The sequence below is a fragment of the Myotis nattereri genome (genome assembly GCF_964212035.1).
Source record: "Myotis nattereri genome assembly, chromosome: 3".
Lineage (NCBI taxonomy): Eukaryota > Metazoa > Chordata > Mammalia > Chiroptera > Vespertilionidae > Myotis > Myotis nattereri.
Genome location: NC_138077.1, coordinates 209,714,890 through 209,725,995, shown reverse-complemented (window position 1 = coordinate 209,725,995; position 11,106 = coordinate 209,714,890). Strand labels below are relative to the sequence as shown.

Sequence of the window (11,106 nt, the reverse complement as noted above, 5' to 3'; positions counted from 1 at the left end):
AAGATAAATGCTTTAAAGAAAGAATGAAAGGCCTGGCTGGGGTGGCTCAGTGGTTGAGCTTCGACCTATCCACCAGGAGGTCCCGGTTTGATTACGGGTCAGGGCACACGCCCGGTTCTGGGAACGATTCCCAGTAGGGGGCGTGCAAGAGGCAGCTGATCAGTGATTGATTCTCATCATGGATGTTTCTATCTCTCCCTCTCCCTTTCTCTCTGAAATCAATAAAAATATAATTTTTTTTTAAAAGAAAAGGTATGAAAGAATGATTCGCCAGCCGCCAACCACGCTCGCCCAGTTTAAAACCCCAGAGCTGCATCCCACTGCTTAGGGGCAGCGTCAGGGCCAGACTCTGAACCTGTCTGCGCCAAACGTGACACAGCCTGTGGCCTAGTATCAGAGCCAGCCTCCCCGGAGCCCGCCCTATTCCGAAAAAATTGACCTCGGACGTTGACCAATCAGCTCTTGAGCAACGCTGTTAGTCCCGCCCAAATATTGAAACTGTTGCTCCTGAACGCGGAGTAACGTTCCCAGGCGCGTCTGGGCCCTGCCACTCATCTGACCAATCAGGGCGGCCTTGTGGGTCCCGCCCCCGTTGGCGTTACGTAGGGTGGACGGGGCAGAACTTCTTCCGGCACAGGCGGCGTCCAGCGGCGCGGATCGGTGGCTTCCGGGCAGTGAGTGCAGAGCCGCTAGGCTGGGGATGGGGTGGGGTGGGATGGGGCGGGGGAAGGGCTCAGTTGGAGGCCCCGCGTGTGCCCCCGCGGGGTTCGGGGCTGCGACGGGAAAGATGAATTTTACTGTGAGTGCTCAGGTCGGCTGAGTCTCCCTTTCCCCGGTCCCGTCCCTGCGTCCGCCCGCACTGCCTCTGGTGCTTTTGCTCCCCGTCTCTCTTGGGAACGTTGCCTTCCTGTTGCATTCGCGCAGCTTTTAGCTTTTCTTTTCCCCCCAATTTTTAAAAACGCTCCTTATTTTTAAAAAAATCTTTATTAGCTTTTAGCTTTTCAAAGGGGGGCTGGATCCGGAGGAAGGCAGTGCAGGCTGTTCTTTTTAAAATTATTATTATTATTATTTTAGAGAGTGTGGGAGGGAGGGGGAGAGACAGAGAGAGAAACATCAATTGATTGCCTCTCGCACGCACCCCAACCAGGCCTGGGGATCCAGCCTGCACTGGAGGTATGTGCCCTTGACCGGAATCGAACCGGGAGCCGTCAGTCCGCAGGCCGATACTCTATCCATTGGTCCAAACCGGCTAGGCCAGGCTGTTCTCTTTAATCCCGAGGGGAATCTGACCAGATAAGGGCGGGCGCCGGGACTTCCGGTCCCCGGATCTGGCTGTTTGCCGAGCTTGCATAGGAGACTCCCCCACAGGGTCCTAGGTATCGCATCCCCTCTGTACCCCCTTCCCTGCGGGGCATATGTGAGGGGTAGGGTGTCCAGTGTAAGTCTGGTTTCTCTCTGCTCTAGGGCGCTGGGAGGCCCCGCCCCCACCCCGGTGTGGGCGGTCCACAGGCGAGGAGTGTGGGTGGGGCAGGGTTTCTGAAGGTGCGTGCCCCTGGACCCAGGGTTGAAAAGGGGTAGTGTGTATTGGGAGAGACTTTCTTTTGTGGGGAGTCTGGCCTTGGGGATATGAGGGGAGTGGGGAGCCCCTTCCCCTAGCCTGCAGAAACTCCTTCCAGAGGCATCTGTGTTTCCCTGAGCCTGGATGGGTGGGCTGGGGGTGGTGGTGGCAAAGGCTAGGAATAGGAGGCAGCTTTCCACACTGCTGGGGAAAAAGGCTGGTGTGACCGTGGATCCCGGAGCTAGATTGAGGTTCAAATCCTGATTTTGCCACTTACTGGCTGTGTGATATGGGGCAAGTTGCTTAACTTCTCTGAACTTTGGTTTCTTCATCTGTAAGAAGAAAAGGAAACAGGAAGAATGGGCAGGAGAGAGGAAAGAGCCCCTGCAGGAACCTGGTATGTGTTGGATTCACAAGTTATAATGCCTTACATTTGTAGAATTGCCCCAATTGCTTTCTATAAATCAAACTGGTCTAAGTTCATAGTTCAAATCTTTAAAGGGGGATTGTTCTCTTTGCGCATGTAAAGAAACACACTCTGACCAGATGAATAGTAACAGACATTTATTGCATGCTTACTGTGTGCCAGGAACTGTACTAAGATGTAACGTGCATGACCTCATTTAATCCTTACAACAACCTTATGAGGTAGATACTGTTATCATCTCGTTTGACAGATTAAGAAACGGAGGCAGAGGAAGGTTAAATTATTTGTTGGTGGCTGCACAGTTGGGAAGTACCAGAGTGGAGGGATTTGAACCCAGGCCTCTGCCTCCACTGGGCAGCCTCCTCAGCCCCGTGTCATGCTGTCTTGGCTGCAGGTAGCAGAGCTGGGCCTGGAATTCAGCCCTGAAGGCACTCTACAGCCGGGAGTCAGCGACATCCGACATTGGCTGTGGGAAGCCAGACGATATGCCTGGGATGGTGGAGACCAAGGACCTGGCGCAGCTGCGGCAGCTCAACCTGGAGCTTCTGAGGCAGCTGTGGGTTGGGCAGGATGCCATGCGGCGGTTGGTGGCCAAGGCAGCCTCAGAGGTGGGTGTTCACCTTGGGAACTCCCAGAGGATGTGGGGGGCCACTCACCCTCCGGCCAGAACCCAGGCCTCCAGGGTGGTCCTGTGCAGCGTGCCCATTGTATGGCTGTTGTGAAAACCGACGCCCAGCAAGGGGAGGGACTGGCCTGGGACAGCAGAGGCTGGAGCAGGCGCGCGGGTCTTTATGCCTCGCACGTGCCAGCTGGGGAGGTGGCTGGGTGACCTGGCCTCTCCGTTCTAGTCAAGCCTGGACTCCAGCAGCAGCTGTGACTCCGAGATGCCATTGTCCCCAAAGACGCCTTCAATGGCCCAGAGAACCTCCTCTCCACGGGATGCCAACCAAGGTGACTCCTGCGACATGTCCTCTCTCGGGGCCAGCTCGGGGGTGACCTCTCTCCCACCTGTCAGGGAGCCCCGGAGCCCGCTGAGGCCCTGCGGGGCACCGTCACTGGCCACCTCCGACTCGAGTGACTCAGAGCGATCAGCAGAGCTGGAGGCGCAGGTCCCGAGGTCCCTCCAGGATCAACCAAGAAAGCTGCCCAAGGTACCGTGGGAGAGCGGGGCATCCGTCGGTGGGTGCTCCCTGGAACCTCAGTTTCCCTGTCTGACAAAGGCAGCCATGGGCAGCCTTCTTTGCCAGGTGAGAGGCTGTCCGGGAGATACTGCAGGTTGTGTCCAGCTCAGCCTAAGTCAGTGACGGCGAACCTTTTGAGCTCGGCGTGTCAGCATTTTGAAAAACCCTAACTTAACTCTGGGGCCGTGTCACATAGAGAAATTTTTTGATCTTTGCAACCATAGTAAAACAAAGACTTATATTTTTGATATTTATTTTATATATTTAAATGCCATTTAACAAAGAAAAATCCACCAAAAAAATGAGTTCGCGTGTCACCTCTGACATGCGTGTCATAGGTTCACCATCACTGGCCTAAGTGCTGGGTAAGTGGTGGTTGCTAGTTTCTTAGCTCTTTGGGAAAAAGGTAAGGAACCCCATTATACAGATGGCAAGACCAAGGCTGAGGCCACACTGACTCAAAGTCACACATAGAAAGGGGCGGGGACCAAACACTGTATCTTTCAATTCCTGAGCCCTCAGCTGAGCCTTGGGGCCCACACAACCCCTTTGCTTCCCCCAAGCTGGGGCCTCCTTCTTGCTGGGCCTGCTGGTCTAACCCGATGTCTTTGCCTTGTCAGCTAAGAGTGACCTTCAACAAGGAGTCTCCAGTGCCTGAGAGGAGCTGGCGCCTCAGACCCTACCTGGGCTATGACTGGATTGCAGGTGTGGCCCACCCCATGCACACACCTTGCCTGTGAGTGGGGGCTGGTGGGGGGTGGAGGCCCCAGCTTCCCTACTCACCTGCCTGAGCCCCCCCGGCCCCCTCCAGTGCTGCCTAGTGTGTCTGAATGGCCCTCCCTCCTTGGTGAGCGCCTTCTTTCAGCCCCCGGCACAGTGACAGGCACGGAGGCGGTGCGTGAGTGCTTGCCTGAACTCCCCTGTTTTTATCTCTGCCCCCCCCCCCCGCCCCCCCACTGAATTCTAGACTTGTGTAGCTGGCTGCCTTCTCTGTATGGCACATTCAGTGTCTTAGGTTGCTTTCATGTCCAACATCAAGGTGATGATTTTCTTCCCACTGCAGTCTTTCCTGTCTTTGCAAATGGCAACTCTTAAGTACCTAATAACTGGTCAGGTCATAACCTTGGGATCAACCTTGATTTCCATCTCTCCTTTTCACATATTCCTCTCCCAGTCCATTGGCACATCCTAGTAGCCCTGCCTTCGGCATATTTCTAGCCTCTGATTACTTCTCTCCGCCAGGATGCCTATCGTCACTTCTAGCTGGTCCCCTGTCTCCCACCTTGTAGCAGCCAGAGGGCAAAAATACATGGCCGATCTGATTATGCCAAAAGTCTAAGCCCTCTGCTGGCTTCCCAGCCTCCTCTCCTCCACTCTCACCCCTTGCTCCCCTCTAGCCACTCTCACCTCCTGGCTGTTCCTCAGACACACTTCCGCCCCAGGCCTTTTGCACTTGCTCTTCTACCTGAGATGGCCACGTGGCTCCCTCCCCCCTTTCAGGTGTCACCTCCTCAGAGAGGCCTCCCCTGGAACCCCTGCCCTCTCCAGCTGGGTTCCCCGGTTCTGCTCGCTACTTCCTGGCACGCGTCACCACTCAGTGTTGTATTGCATGTCTCTAGGTGGCTAGCTTGTCTGTTGCCACCATATTAGTAAGTGAGGCAGGAGCTTGGTCTAGTTCACTGCTCTTTCCCCGGCACATTAAACGGTGTCTGGCCCATTGCAGGGGTTCTGTAAGTACTGTTTGCTTAGACAATATGCTTCAGGTGGATGGACACAGGCAAAACCAGCAGGCACAGTGAGTGGAGGGTCCCTTCAGGTCTGTGAGGCCTGGTGGGGACAGAGCAGGTGGACTGGGTGCCAGCCCTGAGCGTCCTCTGAGCCTTGGCCAGTGGCCGCACAGCAGCTCCCCGTGCTTTGCCCACTTCAGGGTCTCTGGACAACAGCTCGCCCATCAGCAGCAAGCCCGAGGCCTTCTTCTCGAAGCTGCAGGAGTTCCGGGAAACCCACAAGGAGGAGTGTATTCACAGTGAGCCCGAGTGAGTAGGGGCAGGCCAGCGGTGGGCAGGCAGCGCAGGGACCCTCCCTGTCGCTGGCCTGTTCACCCTCTCGCTCTCATAGACCCCAGTTCCCAGGCCGGCGGGAGAGCGACAGTGCCCAGGAAGACCACGAATGTGAGTGTATGCCCCGCGGGCTGCCCTGGAGCCCAGCCGAGGTCGCGGGGGCCTGGGGAGGCGGCTGGAGGTTGGGGATTGGGGAGGGGAGGCCTGGTGTCTGGACAGGGTGGAGCAGGCCCTGGGTGGGAGGCGAGGGAGCTGAGGCCCGGCCTCATGGGGATTAGGGTCAGCCCTGTGTCACCCCGCCTCCCCGCTCCCCTGCAGCCTTCATTTGCTTCCCAGCTGCCTCATTTCCTGTGTGCTCCCACTCCCACACCCTCCTCCCTCCACATGGGTTGCCTGTGGGGGGAGGTTCCCGGCTCAGTCATGTGAACACATAAGTCCGCTGTGAATTTGCATGTGTAGCGTACCCTGTACATATATGTGTAAGGGATGTTCATGTGAACATGACTCTGTGTGCACCCTGTGTATGTGTGATTACAAATATAGGCACGTGCATGTGTCCACAATGTGACTAAAGCCATGCTTTGTGTTTGCACACGTGACATTTCCACATGCGAAGGTGCTGGCCAGTGTGCGGTTGTGTGCACATGGGTGTCATGCTTGAGGAAGTGGTGCTCCATGTTTTGTGTGTGAGCATAAGTCTGTGTGCATGCGCGTGTGTACACGCTTGTGAGTGTGGCGGAGGGCAGGTGGAAGGGTCGGCGGGCCTGTGCGGTTGGGGGCAGCAGGGGCCTCGGGATTAGGCTTCCAGGCTGAGGCACTGCTGCTTCTGCTGGGCCTCCAGGTGTGTACTGTTACCGTGTCAACCGGCGTCTGTTCCTGGTGCCTTCGGACCCTGGCACCCCCTGCCGCCTGTGCAGGACACCCCGGGACCAGCGGGGCCCTGCGACACTGGCAGATCCAGCGCAGGTCCGGTGAGTGGCCGGAGCAGGCAGGGCACCTGGGGGCACCTTTGGGGGCAGCAGCAGCTGAGGAGGGAGTCAGAGCCGGAGCCCACTGGTTTGAGGGAAGGAACAATGGGCCTGGGGCTGTGACCCCCCGGCAGCCAGGAAACCTCTGTAGTAATGTCACCCCCCCCCCGTCACCCCCCAGGGTGAGCATCCCACAGTCCATCCTGGACCCACCCCACCGCTACCGCATCCACCGGAGGAAGAGCTTCGACACCTCCGATATGCTGTCCCTGCCCCGGGTGAGCAGCCACAGGGAGTCTGGATGGGGATGGGTGCGGGGCTGGAGCCCAGAGAGGGCCAGGGACTGTGCCAAGGCCACCCAGCAAGGCTGAGCTCGAGGAGGATGAGCACCCAGATCTCTGGAGCCCAGGCCAGGCCACTTCCATCACCTGGGCTCTGCTTGTTCGGGGGTGTGGGGCACCCCACCCTCGCCCTGCATCCAGAAGGGTCTGCCACCTGCTGGTGTAAATGGGCCCCGCGTATCAGCTCCCGTGTGGGTGCGCGGACCTGATGAGGATCCTCCCACGGAGCCCACAGCAGCCGAGGGCACTGGCTCTGCTGCCGCCCCCGCTGTAGATGAGCTCGCTGAGGCAGAGGGGCGGTGACTGTCCGAGGTCAGCAGGTGGAAGAGCTGGGATTGGAACCCCAGCCCTTATGCTTGCATAGTGCCTCCATCACATCCTTCGTGTCTCCTGGGTGGGGGACCCCAGTCACTCCCAGTGAGGCTGGGGGAGCTGGGCCGGGGGGGAGGAGATGGGATGCCAAGGAAAGTCGGTTTGCACATCTGTAAAATGGGCACAACATACCGTCCTCAGGCTTGTGTGGTGAGGTGGGGCAGTTGAGGGAATCAGTACCAGTCTGGGCGTGGGGCCGAGCCCAGCAGGAAGTGCTCGTCAGTGTCCGCAGCCTTCCCTCCAACCTCCGGGTCTGCGCCAGGGCCTGAGTCGGCAGGGTTAGGAAAAGGGAGGCCCAGTGGGTAGACACAGCCCCTGCCCTGGGGGAGCCTCCGTCTCCAGGGGGTACCGTGACTCTTTGGGGGAGCCCTGCCCCAGGTCAGGGCCTTGACCTCTTTTTCTCCACAGCACTGTCTGCTGGGCTGGGACATTCTCCCTCCAAAACCCGAGAAAAGCTCCGGCCCCCAGAGCCTGGACCTCTGGTCCTGTGTCAGCTCCGAGGCCCAGCACCAGCCGCTGTCGGCCGGCCCTTCCCACCTGGTATGGTCTGGGGCACCCTGGGAGGGGCAGGTGCCTGGAGCGGGCCTGGGGACTGCAGAGTCCTAGGGGCAGGATTGGGTGTCTCCCCGCAGGGCCCCATCCCCATCTGCTGGCCGTGACCCAAGGCACCCTTCCAGGATCCATCCCTCCCACTGGCTACCCTATCCCTCCCAAGGAGGTGACCCCGACTCTAAGATCCCGAACGGGATGAGGCTGGAACTGGGGTGACCTGCCGCCACAGTGGCCCCCTCTGATACCACCTTATTCACCATCCAGGCCCAGTCAGTGCGGGTCCCATCCCCCACCCCGATCTGGTCAGAACCCCAGGCGCCCCAGCCCCGCCCGCGCATCCTGGTGGACGACCTGAGGACTGGCCACTTGGAGGACAGTGCTCCTGCCATCGCCTCCAGCCTCTTCCCTCTGGCAGGGGTGCCCATGAGAAGGGAGCCCTGCCCGGCCTCAGCTAGAGGTGGACTCAGGCCCCACCCTCCTAGGTGGGGCCGGTGGGTAGGCCCAGGCCTGTCTCCTTCCTGGGCTCAGAAGGGGTGACGGGTGGGAGGTCAGGGCGTTCTGTCTGCCGTGTTTGGAAATAAAGCTCAGTGCTGTCTGCCCCCCCAGATTCCACGTGTGTCGGGTCTGGCCTGCTGATGGCCTCAGTGCCCAGGCGGTGCCCTGGCCTCCGCTGGCCCTCCCTCACCTGGGAGACACTCTGACATCTGTGCTAAGTGGGTGGGTCCAGTGCCCTCTGCAGCTCCCAGCTCTGGGTAGAGGCCTTCTAGGTGGGTGAGGGCTCCCTAGACAGGCTGAGGTCAAGGTCAGTGTTGAAAACCATCTCCACAAGGGGCTGGGGTCTCAGGCTGTCCCTGTAGACCAGCGGTTCTCGGCCTGTGGGTCGCGACCCCTTTGGGGGTCGAACGACCTTTCCACAGGGGTCGCCTAAGACCATCGGAAAACACATATATAATTACACATTGTTTTTGTGATGAATCACGATGCTTTAATTATGTTCAATTTGTAACAATGAAATTGGGGGTCACCACAACATGAGGAACTGTATTAAAGGGTCGCGGCATTAGGAGGGTTGAGAACCACTGCTGTAGTGGAAGCTGAAGTTGTGAGGGGAGTGAGTGAGCTCACTCCTTCTTGGTTCCTGACACTGGGTCCATTCATAGAGGGGCTCCTCCTCCCCTCGAGTCCAGCCCTGGAAGCCATGGGTTACCCCGAGAGATCAGATGGCGGAACTGAGGGCCAGGCGGGAGGTTGCAGAGCGCAGATCTCCCTCCTGGATTAGTCAGCAGCACCTGTCTCCTTCCCTCGGTCAAACAATATGAAGTTCCTGTTTTTCTAGAAAAAAATGGGGAACCGAAGCCCAGAGAAAGCATGTGCTTTTTCTGAGGTTTCTCAGCACAGAGTGTGGATCTAGGGCTGCGGTCTCCCTGGTAACCCTCTCTTCCCATCATGCACCATGTGTGTGTGAGAATAAGCAAGGTTATGTTGCAGTAACAAACGAACCCCCAGATCCCAGGGGTTCAACAAAAAGGCTTATATCTCTTGCTGACTTGCTCGCATGACCTTTCCGTCATGGGACATTTGGGGCCTGTGCTTTTAACATTGTCTCGTGGGGACTCAGGCCAGTGAAGGCTCCACCATGGGGGACATCGCCTGTTGCTTCAGCCGAGTAACCCCACAACACACAGGTCTCTTCTGTTTAGGGTTCATTGTCCAGAGCTGGCCACTTGGGCCCCAGCTGACAGCATGGGTTTGGGACAGTGATGGCGAACCTATGACACGCGTGTCAGAGGTGACACGTGAACTCATTTTGGTTGATTTTTCTTTGTTAAACGGCATTTAAATATATAAAATAAATATCAAAAATATAAATCTTTGTTTTACTATGGTTGCAAAGATCAAAAAATTTCTATATGTGGCATGGTCCCAGAGTTAGGGTTTTTCAAAATGCTGACACGCCGAGCTCAGAAGGTTCGCCATCACTGGTTTGGGATGTGGAGGGGACTTGTGGGACAGCGTTACTGTCCTCCGTGTCCTGTTACCTGACTCCCACCAGCTTGGTCCATGCAGAGCTCCAGGCCCGGGCAGCAGAGGCCACTAGAAAAGTAACAGGCATTGCAGATTCTCTTCCTTCACTTGGGTTCCAAACTCAAGTGCCTTCAGGGGCCAGCCGGGCAGGTGAGGTGATGGAGTCCGGGGCGTCGGCCGCCTGGAGAGCACGGGTTCCTTCCGGAGGCTGTGAGGTTCAAACGCCTACGTGATCCAAAGTGTGTGTCTGTGGGCAGGTCTCACAGCGGGTCCTGGTTTGCCACTTGATTCTGGGACCTGAAGAAACAAAGTCTCTGCCACATGTAATTTTGTATTTTTTAAAATTTTGTTTTATTTTTAAAATTTTATTTGCTTTTTAGAGAGAGGGGAAGGGAGAGGGATAGAGAAGATAGAAAAATGTGTCCTGATCGGGAATCGAACCAGCGATCTCCTGGTTCCTGGGCCATCGCTCAACCACTGAGTCACACCAGCTGGTCTCACATGTAATCTTTTAAAATTAATTTTTAATTGTGTAAAACATACGTAACAAACTTTATCATTTTTATACATACAGTTCAGTGGCACATGGTTGTACAATCATCGCTACCACCCATCCCCAGAATTACTTTTCATCTTGCAGAAGTGCCCACTCCTCCCAGCCCCTGGCAGCCACCATCCTACTTTCTGTCTATGAGTCTGACTCCTCCAGGGACCTCGGAGAGTGGAATCCTGCAGTGTGTCTTCTCAGTGACTGCCTCACCTCTTTTAGCCTGATGCCCTCAAGGTTCACTTACGGTGTAACCTGTCAATTCCCTTCCTTTTTAAGGCTGAGTAGTACTTCACTGGATGGATGGACCGCATTTTGTTTATCCCTTCATCCACAGTGGGCACGTGGGTTGCTTCCACCTCCTAGTTGTGAATACTGCTGCTCTGAACATGGGTGGACACATACCTGTTTGAGCTGCTGCTTTCCGTTCTTGGTTACACAGCCGGAAGTGGAATTGCTGGGCCCCATCGTTCATCTATCGAGGAACCACTGTTCAGTAAGTCCGCACTTCATGGCTTAGATAGGTTCTGCGACTTCAAATGAAGCAAGCATAATGAAACCCATTGTACCACAGGCTAATTGCTATAAATGAGATAACTTCCTGCGGCATCAGTGTTAGGAATGAAACGACATTATTGGGGGACCCGCTGTCCTGTGTAGCAGCCGCAACGTTTGGCATCCCAGCCAGCGATGCCAGAGGGTTGCAATGTCTGCACGTGCTCAGAGACTCACTTCTGCGCCTCGGCTGACCGCCATCCTGGTGGGTGCGCGTGGTGTCTCATTGCAGTTTTGGTTTGCATGTCCCTGGTGATTGTGATGTTGAGCATCTTTTCATGAGCTTATCGGCCATTCCTGTGTCTTTGGAGAGATGTCTAGTCAAGTCCTGTGCCCTTTTTTTTTTGTTTTCTGTTTTTAAATATTTTTATTGATTTCAGAGAGGAAGGGAGAGGGAAAGAGAAATAGAAACATTAATGATGAGAGAGAGTTATTGATCGGCTGCCTCCTGCACGCTGCCACACTGGGGATCGAGCCCGAAACCTGGGTAGGTGCCCTGACGGAATCGAACCATGACCTC

At 56.3% G+C, this 11,106-nt stretch overlaps 1 protein-coding gene across 6 annotated transcripts; it reads left to right on the top strand.

The window, feature by feature from the left end:
- Positions 1 to 503: 503 nt before the first annotated feature.
- Positions 504 to 9,003, top strand: MIIP (migration and invasion inhibitory protein). 6 transcript variants are annotated; one of them, XM_081085525.1, is made up of 12 exons: positions 663 to 799; positions 1,148 to 1,173; positions 1,901 to 1,955; positions 2,380 to 2,593; positions 2,834 to 3,136; positions 3,787 to 3,871; positions 5,094 to 5,202; positions 5,285 to 5,337; positions 6,068 to 6,197; positions 6,376 to 6,472; positions 7,316 to 7,447; positions 7,724 to 9,003. In XM_081085525.1, exons 4-12 carry the CDS (start codon positions 2,471 to 2,473, stop codon positions 7,994 to 7,996), a joined length of 1,305 nt encoding a protein of 434 aa, XP_080941651.1. In that variant the 5' UTR covers positions 663 to 799; positions 1,148 to 1,173; positions 1,901 to 1,955; positions 2,380 to 2,470; the 3' UTR covers positions 7,997 to 9,003. The 6 variants fall into 6 exon arrangements, with proteins under 6 accessions (XP_080941647.1, XP_080941652.1, XP_080941651.1 ...); XM_081085521.1 differs by lacking the exon at positions 1,148 to 1,173 and having other exon boundaries at positions 504 to 674; XM_081085526.1 differs by lacking the exon at positions 1,148 to 1,173 and having other exon boundaries at positions 610 to 674; positions 1,898 to 1,955.
- Positions 9,004 to 11,106: the final 2,103 nt, after the last annotated feature.

Coding starts and splice junctions, on each gene's coding strand:
- MIIP (XM_081085521.1), top strand. CDS start 2,471: ATGCCTGGGATGGTGGAGACCAAGGACCTGGCGCAGCTGCGGCAGCTC. Junction 2,594..2,833: donor TGGCCAAGGCAGCCTCAGAG/GTGGGTGTTCAC, acceptor TCTCCGTTCTAG/TCAAGCCTGGACTCCAGCAG. Junction 5,203..5,284: donor TGTATTCACAGTGAGCCCGA/GTGAGTAGGGGC, acceptor TCGCTCTCATAG/ACCCCAGTTCCCAGGCCGGC.